This window comes from Ranitomeya variabilis, chromosome 2 (assembly GCF_051348905.1).
Source record: "Ranitomeya variabilis isolate aRanVar5 chromosome 2, aRanVar5.hap1, whole genome shotgun sequence".
NCBI lineage: Eukaryota > Metazoa > Chordata > Amphibia > Anura > Dendrobatidae > Ranitomeya > Ranitomeya variabilis.
The window spans coordinates 462,450,622-462,467,356 of NC_135233.1; the positions used below are offsets into that span (position 1 = coordinate 462,450,622).

At 47.4% G+C, this 16,735-nt stretch overlaps 1 protein-coding gene across 2 annotated transcripts in view; it reads left to right on the plus strand.

Moving 5' to 3' along the window:
- The window catches only part of SPTBN2 (spectrin beta, non-erythrocytic 2), a 183,006-nt gene that overhangs the window by 151,729 nt on the left and 14,542 nt on the right, over positions 1-16,735 (plus strand). For both annotated transcript variants that reach the window (XM_077287515.1, XM_077287516.1), the window contains 2 exons: positions 15,358-15,582; positions 16,176-16,265. In XM_077287515.1, the coding sequence (XP_077143630.1) occupies positions 15,358-15,582; positions 16,176-16,265 (315 nt within the window). The remainder of the gene's footprint in view (positions 1-15,357; positions 15,583-16,175; positions 16,266-16,735) is intronic.

A 16,735-nucleotide genomic window follows, 5' to 3' on the forward strand; every position in this document is an offset into this window, starting at 1 on the left:
TGTGACCGCGACGTGATCACAGGCCCTGCGAGAAGGACCTTCCATGACGTCACGGTCATGACTTCGCTGGATGACGGAGGGTGAGAATATAACTTTATTTATTTATTTTTGTGAACAGGGATATGGTGCCCACACTGCTACGTACTACGTGGGCAGTGTTATATACTATGTGGGTTGTGTTATATACTGCATGGGCTGTTCTATACTACGTAGCTGCTATATACTGCGTGGCCTGTGTTATATACTGCGTGGCCTGTGTTATATACTGCGTGGCCTGTGTTATATACTGCGTGGCCTGTGTTATATACTGCGTGGCCTGTGTTATATACTGCGTGGCCTGTGTTATATACTATGTGGCTGATACATACATACATACATACATACATACATACATACATACATACATATTCTAGAATACCCGATGCGTTAGAATCGGGCCACCATCTAGTGTGTGTGTGTGTGTGTGTATATATATATATATATATATATATATATATATATATATATATATATATATATATATATATATATATATATATATAATATTCCCCTCACTATTGGGCCAGTAAAACTTAGACTATATATAGCTAAAAGGAGGGGTTTTTGGTTCTTACCGTAAAATCTTTCTTGGAGCCTTCATTGGGGGACACAGGTAACCATGGGTGTATGCTGCTGACACTATGCAAATAAAGAAAAATAACTCCTCCCTGGCAGTATACACCCTCCGACAGGCAACTCAGTTGGTGCAAAAACAGTAGTAGGAACAAGTATAAACAACTTAACCTATGTACCAACCCACAAAAACGACACGTTGGCCAATACGGTACAACATAAAGGGAGAGTGATGTGTCCCCCAATGAAGGCTCCAAGGAAGAGATTTTACGGTAAGAACCAAAAATCCCTTTTTCTTTCTCGCTTCATTGGGGGACACAGGTAACCATGGGACGTCCAAAAGCAGTCCCCAGGGCGGGATAATAAGAATACAGAACTAGGTCGGCCGGTGCGAAACCACCACCTACAGTATCTTCCTACCCAGGCCTGCATCCGCAGACGCCTGAGTGTGCACCTTGTAGAATTTCACAAAGGTGTGGATGGACAACCAAGTTGCGGCCTTGCAAACCTGCGAGGCTGTAGCTTGGTGACGAACTGCCCAAGAAGCTCCGGCAGCCCGGGTAGAGTGAGCCCTCACCCCCGGGGGAGGCTGTTTGTCTTGAACACGGTATGCCTTCAGGACCGCCAAACAGATCCATCGAGCAATTGTGGACTTAGAGGCGGGGAGTCCCTTCTGATGACCTTCCGAGACGACAAACAGAGGGTCGGACTGACGAAAAGGAGCAGTTCTGGCAAGGTAGACTCGGATAGCCCTGACCACATCCAAATTGTGGTGAGATTTCGCCAAAGGATGAACTGGGGAAGGGCACAAAGAAGGAAGGACGATGTCTTCATTGATGTGAAAAGCCGAAAGCACCTTTGGCAGAAAAGAAGGGACAGGCTGAAGGACAACTTTGCCCTGATGAGGGACCAGAAAGGGAGAATGACAGGACAATGCCGGCAACTCGGAAACTCTCCTGATCGAGGTGATGGCGATCAAAAAAGCTACTTTCCAGGAAAGAAGCTAAAAAGATGTCCCGATTCGGTTGAAAGGGCGTACACTGGAGGGCGCCGAGCACAAGGTTGAGGTCCCAAGGAGCGACCGGAGAATGGTAAGGAGGTGCAACATGAGCAACTCCCTGAAGGAAGGTTCTCACCTGGGGTAGAGATGCAATGTCTCTTTGAAAGGGAATTGACAAGGCAGAAACCTGACCATTTTACATGCTCTTATCATGGTTTGTATGACACGTTGAGAAAAACCTGCGTCCTTCAGGATCGTGGCCTCAACGGCCATACAATTAAATTCAGAGACCGAGAACTCGGGTGGAAGAGGGGACCCTGCGATGGAAGATCCAGACGGTCTGGGAGCCTCCAAGGTACGTTCGATAACATGATCACTACTAGCACCACGTACCAGGCCCTGCGGGGCCAATCTGGAGCTACTAAGAGAACGGGAACCCCCTCTGACTTTATCTTCTTTACGACCCTTGGAAGTAAGGGAAGCGGCGGGAACAGGTAAGGCATCTGAAACTGGCCCCATGAGATCACGAGAGCGTCACAGCCGACGGCCCTCAGATCCCGGCTCTCGGGAACCTTGTGGTTTGCTCTGGAGGCCATTAGGTCGACGTCCGGCACACACCACCTTTGGCAAATCTGGTTGAAGACAGCGGGGAGAAGAGCCCACTCGCCTGACATGAGCCCCTGACGGCTGAGAAAGTCGCCTTCCTAATGTCCACCCTGGGATGTAGACAGCTGATATGAAGGGAACGTGGTTCTCTGCCCACCGCAGAATTTTTTGCCACCTCCGTATGACTTGCTTGTTGCGAGTCCCTCCCTGATGGTTTATGTAAGCCACAGCTGTGGCGTTGTCCAACTGAATGTGGACTGGTTTTCCCGAGAGGAGGGGCTGCCAGCAGAGGAGGGCTAGAAAAATTGCCCTGATTACCAAGAGAGTGATCGGGAGTCGTGCCTCTTGAGCAGTCGAGTGCCCGTGGGCTGTGAGGTGGAGAAGGACCACACCCCACCCCTGGAGACTGGCATCGGTGGTGCTGACCTGCCAATGGAGGGGGAGAAATGATCTCCCGCGCAGAATGGAAGTGGATAGCGTCCACCAAGTGAGAGACTGTCTCACATCGAGAGGGAGGCGAACTGGGCGGTCTAAGGAGTGGATTTCTGTCCCAAACTGACAGAAGGGCCAGCTGGAGAGGGCTAGAATGGAACTGCGCATAAGGGACCGCTTCCATGGAAGCGACCATCTTGCCCAGAACCCTCATGCCGAGCCGTAGAGGGGTAGGACGCTTTAGGGCTTTCATGCCCTTCCGAAGAGAGAGGAATTTCTTCCTTGGGAGGAAGACCTGAGCTTGAATGGTGTCAAATTCCATGCCCAGGAATGCTGGACGCTGGGTCGGATTCAAGGTGGGCTTTTGTTCGTTGATTATCCAACCGAGGCGGGTTAACGTGTCCAGAGTGATCTGGAGACTGTGAGCGCAGTCGTGATGAGACAGACCCTTTACGAGGAGATCGTCGAGATAGGGGATTACAAGAATCCCCTTCGACCGAAGGATGGCCATGACCTCCGCCATTACCTTCGTAAAGACTCTGGGGGCGGACGCCAAGCCGAAAGGAAGAGCCGTGAATTGGAAATGTTGGTCCTGGATCGCGAGACGAAGTAACCTCTGATGCTGAACACAAATCGGAATGTGCAGATACGCATCCCAAATGTCCAGAGCACAGAAATTCTCCTGGTTCCATGGAGGCGATCACCGAGCGCAAGGACTTCATCTTGAAGTGCCGAATCCGGAGGTGGTGGTTCAAACGTTTGAGGTCCAAAATCAGGCGAAGAGAGCCATCTTTTTTCAGAACTACAAATAGATTTGAGTGAAAACCGGAAAACCGCTGGTTGGAAGGTACTGGGACGATTACCCCTGAGGCGAGAAGGAAATCGACCGCCTGAAAAAACCCTGGGACATGGGAGGGGCTGTTTGGGTGGGCGGGAGAGGAAAAAACATCTTCCTGGTGGCGATAAATTCTATTTTGTAACCTGATGTGACAATCTACCTGACCCAGGCGTCGTCGACCACCGATAACCAAGGCTAAATGAACAGAAGAAGCCTGCCTCCCACCTGGAGAAGGATTACCAGGTGGGGGTGACCCGTCATTTGGAAGAAAATCTGTGGTCGCGAGAACTGGAAAAGTTGGAGGAGCGGCCTTTAGCTCTCCAGTGAGGGGTAGGCCTGAAAGAAGGCTTCCTTCGGTCCCTTTGAGTGGAAGACCGGTCATGCTGAGAGGCACCACCTGAGGAGGTGAAGGAGTGAAAGGGGTGAAAGGAATGGGGTCCCTTTCTATTGAAGGGACGCCTAAGCTTAGATTGCGGAAGAGAAGTGCTCTTACCGCCCGTGGCGTCCGAGATCATTTGGTCTAGCTGCGCTCCAAAGAGCCTGGATCCCTGGAAAGGCAAACCTGTGAGGGATTTTTTGGAAGCTGGATCTGTGTTCCACGCCTACAGCCAGAGGACACGGCGAATGGCGACAATATTGCGGTTTGCCGTTGCAGAGCAAGCAGCCGCATCCAGAGAAGCATTCAGAAGGTACTCTCCAGCCAGTGAAATCTAATCTGCTAAATCCGCTAGCTCCTGTGTGGGAGCCGAAGCTACAATGCCTCTGCGTAGGGTTTTGGCCCAGGCCGACACCGCTTTCGCCACCCAGTTAGAGGTGAAATTGGGGCAGAGAGAGGTACCAGAAGCTTCAAAAGCTGATTTGGTTAGAGCCTCGATTTTGTCTGTCAGTGGGGTCCTTTAGAGACGCCACGTCTGGAATGGACAGCACTGTTTGGGAGGATAATCTAGACACAGGTGGATCTGGAGCGCCCCCACGTGTAAGGGCAATGGGGTACTCAGTACCGGGTCTATCTCTCTCGGTTCTGGGAATGTCACGGTGGCCCAACCCGGTCTGTGGCCCTTCTGAGGGACGTCCACTTAAGGGTGTAGTTGTTTGTACGGTGTTCGTGACGCCACCTGTGGTATTCGGTCAGGGTGACCGACGCTGCTAGGGGTCCGCTGGGGTGATGGAATGGCAGCTAGATGGTGTACCTTCCCACAGGTGAAGTATGTCCCCAGGGCTTCCCTGTTGTATGGGTCTTGATGGTGGACGTTGTAAGGCGCAATGAATAACGAGGACACAAAGGTTGCAGTCTCTTTACCTTTTACTGAAGACTTCAGCGTCCACAGTCCAGAGTACCGTTCACAGGGCAGGCTGAGTCTGGCTGGTCCGAAGGCACATCCAGAGTTCCCTTATGCAGGTGGAAATCAGTAGCCTTCCTACTAGCGCCTGTGTGTTGTAGTACCTCCCTGCTGAGCACCACGGGATAGTCCTCACAACTTTCGTGGATGTTTCTGATGTTCTTTCTCTCTCTGTCCCCCAGATGATATGGATAAGACAACCCGCATGACGGGGTAGGCCTGGAGCTATTTTATAGGGACCCACAATTTGCCTCCGTGTCTTCATAGGTATTAAGGTCGGGCAGCCAACTTGGAATCAACTGTCCTGCCGGTCTCTGAAGTAATGCGTAGAGCCTATTACTCCCTCGGTGTTCCGGCCACGCGCCTCAGAAGGAGGCTGCCGATCTTGGGGCAGAATTCCTCCCGGTATTATCTCCTTGTGCTGTGACTTAGTTTCTCACTCTCCACAATATACTTCGCTTCGTGTCCTTTCTTAGGATACTGCCGCAATGAAGTGCAGGCGCAGCTCCGTAACGTTCTATCTCGTGCTTGGCCTCTGTCAGGATCCCACCCCTGACAGGGACCCTCTGTCTGCTGCTCAGATGTTCCTCCTTCTCCCCCTGTCTGCCTGATAGGTCCTCTCTGGGTCTAACCCAGGCAGCTTCTCACTCACTTCCTATCCAACCCACCAGTTTTACCCGTGTGTGAGGAGTGGCCTAGTAGATAGTACCTTTGCTCCCCCTGGTAGACTGGAGTGTGAAGTGTAATGTTTGACTGTGATACCTGGTCAGGTCAACTCCTTTAGTACCATCAGACGTAACATCACTCCCCCTGGTGGAAGAGCGACATTACTGCAACGACCAGGACTCTGGGGCGCTGCAGATCTACCTTAGGAGATCGGACCATTTGCTAACAAGGTCTGCAGCAAACGGGTATAAAATGACTAAACGTTTCTTCCCTGGAAAACCTTTACCAGGGTGTTCCCAGTGTCTAGACGTAGTGTTATCAAATTCCTTATGATTGGGAAAAACTCTAGAGGAACGCTTCATCCGTTTGAAAGAAACGGAGATGTCCTGAGAAGCTGCCCCTTCCTCAAGTGTGTGTGTGTGTATATGTGTGTGTATATATATATATATTCTCCATATGTGTGTAGTGCCATATGTCTAGGGTTATATGTGTGGCTAGTGATAATGCAACATCTGTCCTGAGGCAAGTCGCACCTAGGTGTTAACAGGTACTTCCTTGGGACTAGTAGACATTGTGTCCCCATATCTCATCAGGAGGTCTAGCTAGGGCCAAGAAGAAGGTAACATTTGGCACCTCCTAGCGCTTGGAGGGGAGATGCTAATTGTGGCCTGAGGGGATCTATTCCTGGGAACCTGGTCACAAGTGTCTCAAGAGGAAAATATATATTCATTAGTAGAGCGACCGTGGCCAATCAACAAGCCAGCAATTATGATATTAACCTGAGGGGCCGGTCTAGAAACCTAACCTCCAGACCAAAGTGATAAATTTAGGCTGCAGACAGAGAATTGTGTTCACATGATGGGGGCGGCCTGACAAGCTGGTGTGGTCCAATCTACATTCGTCCTACCCCCAGGGAGCAGAAAGCAACTACCAGTTAGATAATTTCTGTAAGTTTCTCCTGTTTATTTTGATACTGTTTTGCATAAGTTGTATGCCTTTTTATTATCATATTTTTATACCTTTTTCTTATTGTAAGCATTGAACCTTTTGTTATTAAAGTATAAAACAAGTTGAACCTTGAATGTTCTAAAAGAATCCATAGCCTAAGGTGTGTGAGCCTTATGAGTGATAGACATGTTTTTATTAGTATTATTATTATTTCTGGGACTCATCGCCCGTGTATTTGATGAGTGGTGGCAGCGTGCATGAGCGGGTGTGTGGCCTGGGCCGGTGTGTGATTTATGCTCCTGTTACAGCATAGGACAGAGGTTGAATGCTGGACTGAGAGTGGGAGATAGATTAACCCTTGCAGGCACAACTCCAAGTCACGTGTGAGAGCAGGCACGTGACGAATAAGTGACACCACGGAGTAGGGATCCGTGACAAAGTGGTATTCCGGCTGACGCAGTTGGATCCGGAGAAGTGGATGAAGAACTAGACAGAAAAACTTTCTGGTTCTTTTCTCAAGTCTGCCCCTGTGAGGATCTTGGACAGGTGCGAGTGAATCGCTGTGAGAAGAGTTCGTGGTACTGCTGGCAGTAGTCAGCAGTGGAATACGTTCTAGTACCTGAACCAGGGACTGAGACACCTTTACTGAGTACGTGATGCACAGGAGGCAGCTGTCCGGGAAAGCGCAGGCTGCAAGCGTCTGCTCTTGCAGAGAACGCGTCAAACAGTGGGACGTGGCTGCTGAAGAGAAACCAAGCGCCCGATAGGCCGGCAGGGAAAAGGGGGGGGGGGTGGCCCGCCGCAGCGCGGCCAATACCAGCGCTGGGCTGCAAGCGAGGTGTGTCCAGAGCTGGGGACGAGGAAGAAGGGGCGTGGCCTCCCAGGGCTGAGACTTACCGGAAAGGAATATGGTGGAAAAAGCACGTTGCGAGGAAAGAGGCGCGAGATTTAAATAAGAGCGCCCGGTGGCCCCGAACCCGCTAGCCCGGTAACGGAGCGCCCGTGTAGCGGCGAGTGCTGTTGAATAATAAGGTGAAGTGCCCCTACATGGGATGGGGGGGCTGCTGTTGCTTGAAGATCTTCCTACCTGAAGATGAGGAACGCATCAGGATCCCTTGATGGCAGAAAGGGTCCTGGGAGATGAGGTGCTCCTTCCCGTGCTATATCAACCGGCGCAGAAGACTGCGTCAACCCCTTAAAAGGGGGTAGGTCACAGCAGGTGACCACCGTCTTCCTTTCAGCCCACTCCGAGGAGAGGGATGAGGGGGGGGGGGGGGAAGGCAAGGACTGGCCACCAAACAATGGACATATAAAATAATTCTTGCACTTGTCCTTACAACATGTTTCACCAACTTATCAGCTTCACCAGGGGGGTACGATATTCACTCTAATGTCCCATCCCCTGATGATGCCGATAAGTTGGTGAAACATGTTGTGGGGACATGTGCTGTGGGTATCATCTATTTTTTGCCTATACTGATCTTGAATTGATGGTACCTCGGGGTGCCATCTCTATATACTAACCCAAACCATAATGTGATATTTAGAAATTGAACTAATATCCTATACTGGTAAATAGCAGTTGGGATGATAAATTAATTTCATGTAAGTAATCATGAATTATAACACAGGCTACATTTTAACCCCTTAGCGACCTTTGACGCATACGCTGCGTCATGAAAGTCGGTGCCAAAACGACCTATGACGCAGCGTATGCGTCATGGAGGGATCGCGCTCCTGCAGATCGGGTGAAGGGGTTAACTCCGATTTCACCCGATCTCCAGGAACAGGGGGAGTGGTGCTTCAGCCCAGGGGGGGTGGCTTCACCCCCTCGTGGCTACGATCGCTCTGATTGGCTGTTGAAAGTGAAACTGCCAATCAGAGCGATTTGTAATATTTCACCCAAAAAAACGGTGAAATATTACAATCCAGCCATGGCCGATGCTGCAATATCATCGGCCATGGCTGGAAAACCTAATCTGCCCCCACCCCACCCCACCGATCGCCCCCCCAGTGCTCCGGTGCGCGGTCCGCCCCCCTAATTAGTTCTGTCCGCTCCTGCGTCCTCCTGTCCGCTCCCCCCGTGCTCCGGTGCCCCCTCCCTGTGCTCCGGTCCCCCCCCCGTGATCCGATCACCCCCCCCTACATACTTACCTGGCCTCCCGGTGTCCGTCCGGCTTCTCCATGGGCGCCGCCATTGTCCAATATGGCGGGCGCCTGCGCACTGCGCCCGCAGAGTCTGCCGGCTGGCAGATTCGTTCCAGATCTATTTTGATCACTGCGATATAGCCTATCGCAGTGATCAAAATAAAAAAAAGTAAATGACCCCCCCCCCCTTTATCACCCCCATAGGGAGAATAATAAAAATAAATAAAATATTTTTTTTTTTTTTTCTGCTAGGGTTAGAGTTAGAACTAGGGTTAGAATTAGGGGTAGGGGTAGGGTTAGGGGTAGGGTTAGGGCATATGCACACAGTGCAGATTTGGCTGCGAATCCGCAGCGGATTGCCGCGGATCGGCCGCGGATCGGCCGCGGATCCGCCGCGGATCCGCAGCGGATTGGCCGCGGATCCGCAGCGGATTGGCCGCTGCGAATTCGTAGCAGTTTTCCATCAGGTTTACAGTACCATGTACACCTATGGAAAACCAAATCCGCTGTGCCCATGGTGCGGAAAATACCGTGCGGAAACGCTATGTATTTTCCGCAGCATGTCAATTTTGTGCGGATTCCGCAGCGTTTTACACCTGTTCCTCAATAGGAATCCGCAGGTGAAATCCGCACAAAAAAACACTGGAAATCTGCTGTAAATCCGCAGGTAAAACGCAGTGCCTTTTACCTGCGGATTTTTCAAAAATGGTGCGGAAAAATCTCACACGAATCCGCAAAGTGGGCACATAGCCTTAGGGTTAGGGTTGGAATTAGAGTTAGGGTACCGTCTCACAGTGGCACTTTTGTCGCTACGACGGTACGATCCGTGACGTTCCAGCGATATCCATATGATATCGCTGTGTCTGACACGCAGCAGCGATCAGGGACCCTGCTGAGAATCGTACGTCGTAGCAGATCGTTTGGAACTTTCTTTCGTCGCTGGATCTCCCGCTGTCATCGCTGGATCGTTGTGTGTGACAGCGATCCAGCGATGCGTTCACTTGTAACCAGGGTAAACATCGGGTTACTAAGCGCAGGGCCGCGCTTAGTAACCCGATGTTTACCGTGGTTACCAGCGTAAAAGTAAAAAAAAAAAAAAAAAAACGTACATACTCACATTTCGGTGTCCTTCAGGTCCCTTGCCGTCTGCTTCCCGCTCTGACTGTCTGCCGGCCGGAAAGTGAGAGCACAGCACAGCAGTGACGTCACCGCTGCGTTCTGCTCTCACTGTACGGCGGCACTCAGTCAGAGCGGGAAGCAGACGGCAAGGGACCTGAAGGACACCGAAATGTGAGTATGTACGTTTTTTTTTTTTTACTTTTACGCTGGTAACCACGGTAAACATCGGGTTACTAAGCGCGGCCCTGCGCTTAGTAACCCGATGTTTACCCTGGTTACCCGGGACCTTGGCATCGTTGGTCGCTGGAGAGCAGTCTGTGTGACAGCTCCCCAGCGACCACACAATGACTTTCCAACGATCACAGCCAGGTCGTATCGCTGGTCGTGATCGTTGGTAAATCGTTATGTGAGACGGTACCCTTAGGGTTGGAATTAGGGCTAGGGTTGGAAATAGGGTTAAGATTAGGCTTGTGGTTAGGGTTAAGGATAGGGTTAGGGTTGTGTTGGGGTTACAGTTGTGGGTAGGGTTGGGATTAGGGTTAGGATTAGGGTTGGATTTAGGGTTACGGGTGTGTTGGGGTTAGGGTTGTGATTAGGGTTATGGCTACAGTTGGGATTAGGGTTAGGGGTGTGTTGGGGTTAGTGTTGAAGTTAGAATTGAGGGGTTTCCACTGTTTAGGCACATCAGGGGTCTCCAAACGCAACATGGCGCCACCATTGATTCCAGCCAATCTTGCGTTCAAAAAGTCAAATGGTGTGCCCTCCCTTCCAAGCCCCGACGTGCGCCCAAACAGTGGTTTACCCCCACATATGGGATACCAGCGTACTCAGGACAAACTGGGCAACAACTATTGGGGTCCAATTTCTCCTGTTACCCTTGCAAAAATAAAAAATTACTTGCTAAAACATAATTTTGAGGAAAGAACAATTATTTTTTATTTTCACGGCTCTACGTTATAAACTTATGTGAAGCACTTGGGGGTTGAAAGTGCTCACCACACATCTAGATAAGATCCTTTTGGGGTCTAGTTTCCAAAATGGGGTCACTTGTGGGTTTTTTCTACTGTTTAGGCACATCAGGGGCTCTGCAAATGCAACGTGACGCCCGCAGACCATTCCATCAAAGTCTGCATTTCAAATGTCACTACTTCCCTTCCGAGCCCTGACGTGCGCCCAAACAGTGGTTTACCCCCACATATGAGGTATCAGCGTACTCACAACAAACTGGGCAACAAATATTGGGGTCCAATTTCTCCTGTTACCCTTGTGAAAATAAACAATTGCTTGCTAAAACATCTTTTTTGAGGAAAGAAAAATTATTTTTTATTTTCACGGCTCTGCGTTGTAAACTTCTGTGAAGCACTTGGGGGTTGAACGTGCTCACCACACATCTAGATAAGTTCCTTGGGGGGTCTAGTTTCCAAAATGGGGTCACTTGTGGGGGGTTTCTACTGTTTAGGCACATCAGGGGCTCTGCAAACGTAACATGATTCCCGCAGACCATTCCATCAAAGTCTGCATTCCAAATCGTCACTACTTCCCTTCCGAGCCCCGCCATGTGCCCAAACAGTGGTTTACCCCCACATATGGGGTATCAGTGTACTCAGGAGAAACTGGACAACAACTTTAGGGGTCAAATTTTTCCTGTTACCCTTGGGAAAATTAAAAAATTCTGGGCTAAAAAAATATTTTTGAGGAAAGAAAACACATTTTTTATTTTCACGGCTCTGCGTTATAAACTTCTGTGAAGCACTTGGGGGTTCAAAGTGCTCACCACACATCTAGATAAGTTCCCTTGGGGGTCTAGTTTTCAAAGTGGGGTCAATTGTGGGGAGTTCCTACTGTTTAGGCACATCAGGGGCTCTGCAAACACAACCTGATGCCCGCAGGGCATTCCATCAAAGTCTGCATTTCAAAACGTCACTACTTCCCTTCCGCTCCCCGACGTGTGCCAAAACAGTGGTTTACCCCCACATATGGGGTATCAGCGTACTCAGGAGAAACTGCACAACAACTTTTGGGGTCCAATTTCTCCTGTTACCCTTGGGAAAATAAAAAATTGTGGGTTAAAAAATCATTTTTGAGGAAAGAAAAATAATTTTTTATTTTCATGGCTCGGCGTTATAAACTTCTGTGAAGCACTTGAGGGTTCAAAGTGCTCACCACACATCTAGATTAGTTCCTTGGGAGGTCTAGTTTCCAAAATGGGGTCACTTGTGCGGGAGCTCCAATGTTTAGGCACACAGGGGCTCTCCAAACGCGACATGGTGTCCGCTAATGATTGAAGCTAATTTTCCATTCAAAAAGCCAAATGGCGTGCCTTCCCTTCCGAGCCCTGCCGTGCGCCCAAACAGTGGTTTACCCCCACATATGAGGTATCATCGTACTCAGGACAAACTGGAAAACAATATTTGGGGTCCAATTTTTCCTATTATCCTTGGGAAAATAAAAAACTCCGGGCTAAAAATCATTTTTGAGGAAAGAAAAATATTTTTTTATTTTCATGGCTCTGCGTTATAAACTTCTGTGAAGCACCTGGGGGTTATAAGTGCTCACTATGCATCTAGATAAGTTCCTTGGGGGGTCTAGTTTCCAAAATGGGGTCAATTGTAGGGGAGCTCCAATGTTTAGGCACACAGGGGCTCTCCGAACGCAACATGGTGTCCACTAATGTTTGGAGCTAATTTTCCATTGAAAAAGTCAAATGGCGCGCCTTCCCTTCCAAGCCTTGCCGTGCACCCAAACAGTGGTTTACCCCCACATATGAGGTATCGGCGTACTCAGGAGAAATTGCCCAACACATTTTAGGATCCATTTTATCCTGTTGCCCATGTGAAAATGAAAAAATTGAGGCAAAAACAAATTTTGTGTGAAAAAAAAGTACTTTTTCATTTTTACGGATCAATTTGTGAAGCACCTGAGGGTTTAAAGTGCTCACTATGCATCTAGATAAGTTCCTTGGGGGGTCTAGTTTCCAAAATGGGGTCACTTGTGGGGGAGCTCCAATGTTTAGGCACACAGGGGCTCTCCAAACCTGACATGGTGTCCGCTAACGATGGAGATAATTTTCATTCAAAAAGTCAAATGGCGCTCCTTCCCTTCCGAGCCTTACCATGTGCCCAAACAGTAGTTTACCCCCACATATGAGGTATTGTCGTACTCAGGAGAAATTGCCCAACAAATTTTAGGATCCATTTTATTCTGTTGCCCATGTGAAAATGAAAAAATTGAGGCTAAAAGAAAATTTGTGTGAAAAAAAAGTACTTTTTCATTTTTACGGATTAATTTGTGAAGCACCTGGGGCTTTAAAGTGCTCACTATGCTTCTAGATAAGTTCCTTGGGGGGTCTAGTTTCCAAAATGGGGTCACTTGTGGGGGAGCTCCAATGTTTAGGCACACGGGGGCTCTCCAAACGCGACATGGTGTCCGCTAAAGATTGGAGCCAATTTTTCATTCAAAAAGTCAAATGGCACTCCTTCCCTTCCGAGCCCTGCCGTGCGCCCAAACAGTGGTTTACCCCCACATATGAGGCATCAGCGTACTCAGGACAAATTGGACAACAACATTCGTGGTCCAGTTTCTCCTTTTACCCTTGGGAAAATAAAAAAATTGTTGCGAAAAGATCATTTTTGTGACTAAAAAGTTAAATGTTAATTTTTCCCCTCCTTGTTGCTTCTGCTGCTGTGAAACACCTGAAGGGTTAATACACTTCTTGAATGTGGTTTTGAGCACCTTGAGGGGTGCAGTTTTTAGAATGGTGTCACTTTTGGGTATTTTCAGCCATATAGAACCCTCAAACTGACTTCAAATGTGAGGTGGTCCCTAAAAAAAATGGTTTTGTAAATTTTGTTGTAAAAATAAGAAATCACTGGTCAAATTTTAACCCTTATAACTTCCTAGCAAAAAAAAAATTTCTTTCCAAAATTGTGCTGATGTAAAGTAGACATGTGGGAAATGTTATTCATTAACTATTTTGTGTCACATAACTCTCTGGTTTAACAGAATAAAAATTCAAAATGTGAAAATTGCAAAATTTTCAAAATTTTCGCCAAATTTCCGTTTTTTTCACAAATAAACTCAGAAATTATCGACCTAAATTTACCACTAACATGAAGCCCAATATGTCACGAAAAAACAATCTCAGAACCGCAAGGATCCATTGAAGCGTTCCTGAGTTATTACCTCATAAAGGGACACTGGTCAGAATTGCAAAAAACGGCAAGGTCATTAAGGCCAAAATAGGCTGGGTCATGAAGGGGTTAATGGACTGTTATTGAGGGGTCAATACCTAGTGGGGGCATTTGTCCCTTTTAGGGTTATTTGTGTACTGTAGAATTGCCTGGGCAGTTCTAGCAGAATGAATGCTGCCGGAGAGGTGACTGGCACCACAAGCTAGCACATCTGAGTGTACACTACGGAGATCCCTCATTGGGTTCTGAATAGGAAGGAAATCGGTGCCGTGCGTTTTTGTTTTTTTTTCACTGAGGGGGGGAAAAAATGTCTCCATCTTCTATCTTTCATTGCGGAATTTGATCTGACACACTGATCAATATCGGACAGGTCTCTGCAATTTTGCATGGACTACTGTCCACTAAAAAGCAAATACATGTGAACACCCATAAATTATCACGGGTATGAGTGCTGTCTGTAAAAACATGTATAGTACATGTATAGTAGATGTACGAGAAAAACTGACGTGGTGTGAATGAACCCTTAGGCCTGAGTCACACGGCCATCGATTCACTCATGCGAGAGAATCTGATCAATTTAGAGTTTGATCCAATTCTCTTGCATGAGCAAATTGAAAAGATGGAGAACTTAATTTCTCCATCGTCTGTGTATGTAGGACTGCACTCTGAAAACATCGGACTTCACTCGGATGTCATCAAACTCCCCTATAGACTTGTATGGGTGCGTGCGATCCGATCATCTGATCTACTCGCACCATGCTGTGTCGGCATGAGAAAAAAAAAAAATCACATCTGTAGTGCCCCATAGTATAGCATTGGGCCATATTCAGCCGTGTTTTACAGTCGTGTGAACGAGCCCATAGGAGGAGAATGGAAACCGAAATGGCAAGTAAATTACAAACTTGCTTAATTTCTCACGGTGTATCCGTCTTTTTTTTTTTTTTAATATGAGATTAAATCTGAGCCTTATGGAAGAAAAAAAAAACTTAGAAACAAAGGTAAGAAATAATGGATACAACAAATGGATGACTGTACAGTTAATCTGGAACCTGTCACACGGTTTTAGAATTACATGTAATTTGCCATAGGCCGCGTCTGATGTTGCAAGACCTCCCAGTACGGCCGTTGTGCAATGCACAAATTCTAATTGTGATTTTTATAGAAATGTGATCGATGTTTTCTGGAAATGTACTGGTATACCTAATGGTGTACTAACATGTATCTGCATTCTTTTTGTTTGCAATAAATTCCGATGAATGAATGTAATATTTTTTTGTTACAATATTATAAACATGAATATTCCAGAATCTCCCGGTGGAATAAACGCTGGCAGATCCGTCCACGTCTCTTGTGGAAAGGGCAGAGCTATTGATTGCTTTCTTTCTCACCCTATGTTTGCTGGTTTTGTGGTCTTCAGTCCGTACGTTTCACAACTTTTTGTTTTTACTATGTTTTCAGATGCTGGAAAACCAGATGGAAATCCGGGAAAAGGAGCTGGAGGCGATCCAGAGTCAGGCTCAGGCGCTGGGCCAAGAAGATGCCAACATAGTAGAAGTAGATTCAAAGAACAGGACGGTCGCCACGAAATTCTCAGAACTACGTGCCCCGCTCAATGAACGGAGGAAGTTGTTGCTGGCATCTAAGGAGGGACACCAGTTTAATAGAGATCTGGAAGATGAAATAGTAAGAGATGCTACAAACTATTTATGCAATTGTGTAACCAAAATCAATCACATATTTCAAAGACAAAAAAGAAAAACGACCCAAAATCCTAAACATTAATGTAATATACAGGAAACTTTATTCAAAATCATCAGATACAGGAAAAGAGGGGAAGGAATAAAACATGCGTACGTGCAAAACTTGGGCGCACATGCAGGGATCAAACACCAGTATTAACCCATGTTAACGTGAATATAAAAAATGCTGCTTATATTCTATTATGGCAACATCCCATGTGGCCTAGATCGATGTCTGTGTCATAAGTAGAGGTACAGTAATTATCCATAAATAGTCAGTGTAGCCAAATGGCAAAGTGGGATCCCTAAATAACTGCGGTCCCACCCCGACACGCATTTCAGCAGGAGCCTTCGTCAAAGGGAGTTTGGATTGTTTTTTCTTTTTTGTCTTTGATATATTATAGCAGCAATTTATCCCTCCTATATTAAGTCCCATATTATGCATATGATAGCATTCTTGCAATTAGGTTTTATTAGGAATATGCATAAACTTTCCATGAGTCTCTCTTAATATCACATATGTCATGTTTATCACAGCTTTGGGTGAAGGAGAGGAAGCCGATGGCCATTTCTACAGAACATGGGAAGGATCTGCCATCTGTACAGCTACTTATAAAGAAAAACCAGGTAGGCTGCAGAAAGTTGCTGCTCGAAAGGGTGAATGCTTGGATTTTTCTCACCATTGGCATTGGGTGGGGTGGTCAGATGAAGTTTCAGGTGTGTTGAATTTCAACATGCCTGATTATTTAATCAAAGGATGATAAGCCACTGCCATATGTGCCTGCCAGCAACTCCTTTCCCCATTGAGAAGCATGTACCATTGGCTGAGTACATATGTTCAAAAGGTGTCCAAAGGAGCAACTCATCCTTGAAAAGGTAGATGGAAGTATGGTACAGGTAGATGTAGACCAACCATGTGCAGGTAGCATAAACGGGGGCTACAATTTGGGTTAAGAGCCCCATCTAATAGTTTTATCAGTTAAATGCCCATGCTGCCATGATGGCTTATCATTGGGATTTACCATCACTTTCTTATCGGTGGAGTTTGACTTCCAGGCCTCCATAAATCCTGAGAATGAAGAGTCCATCATCCAGAT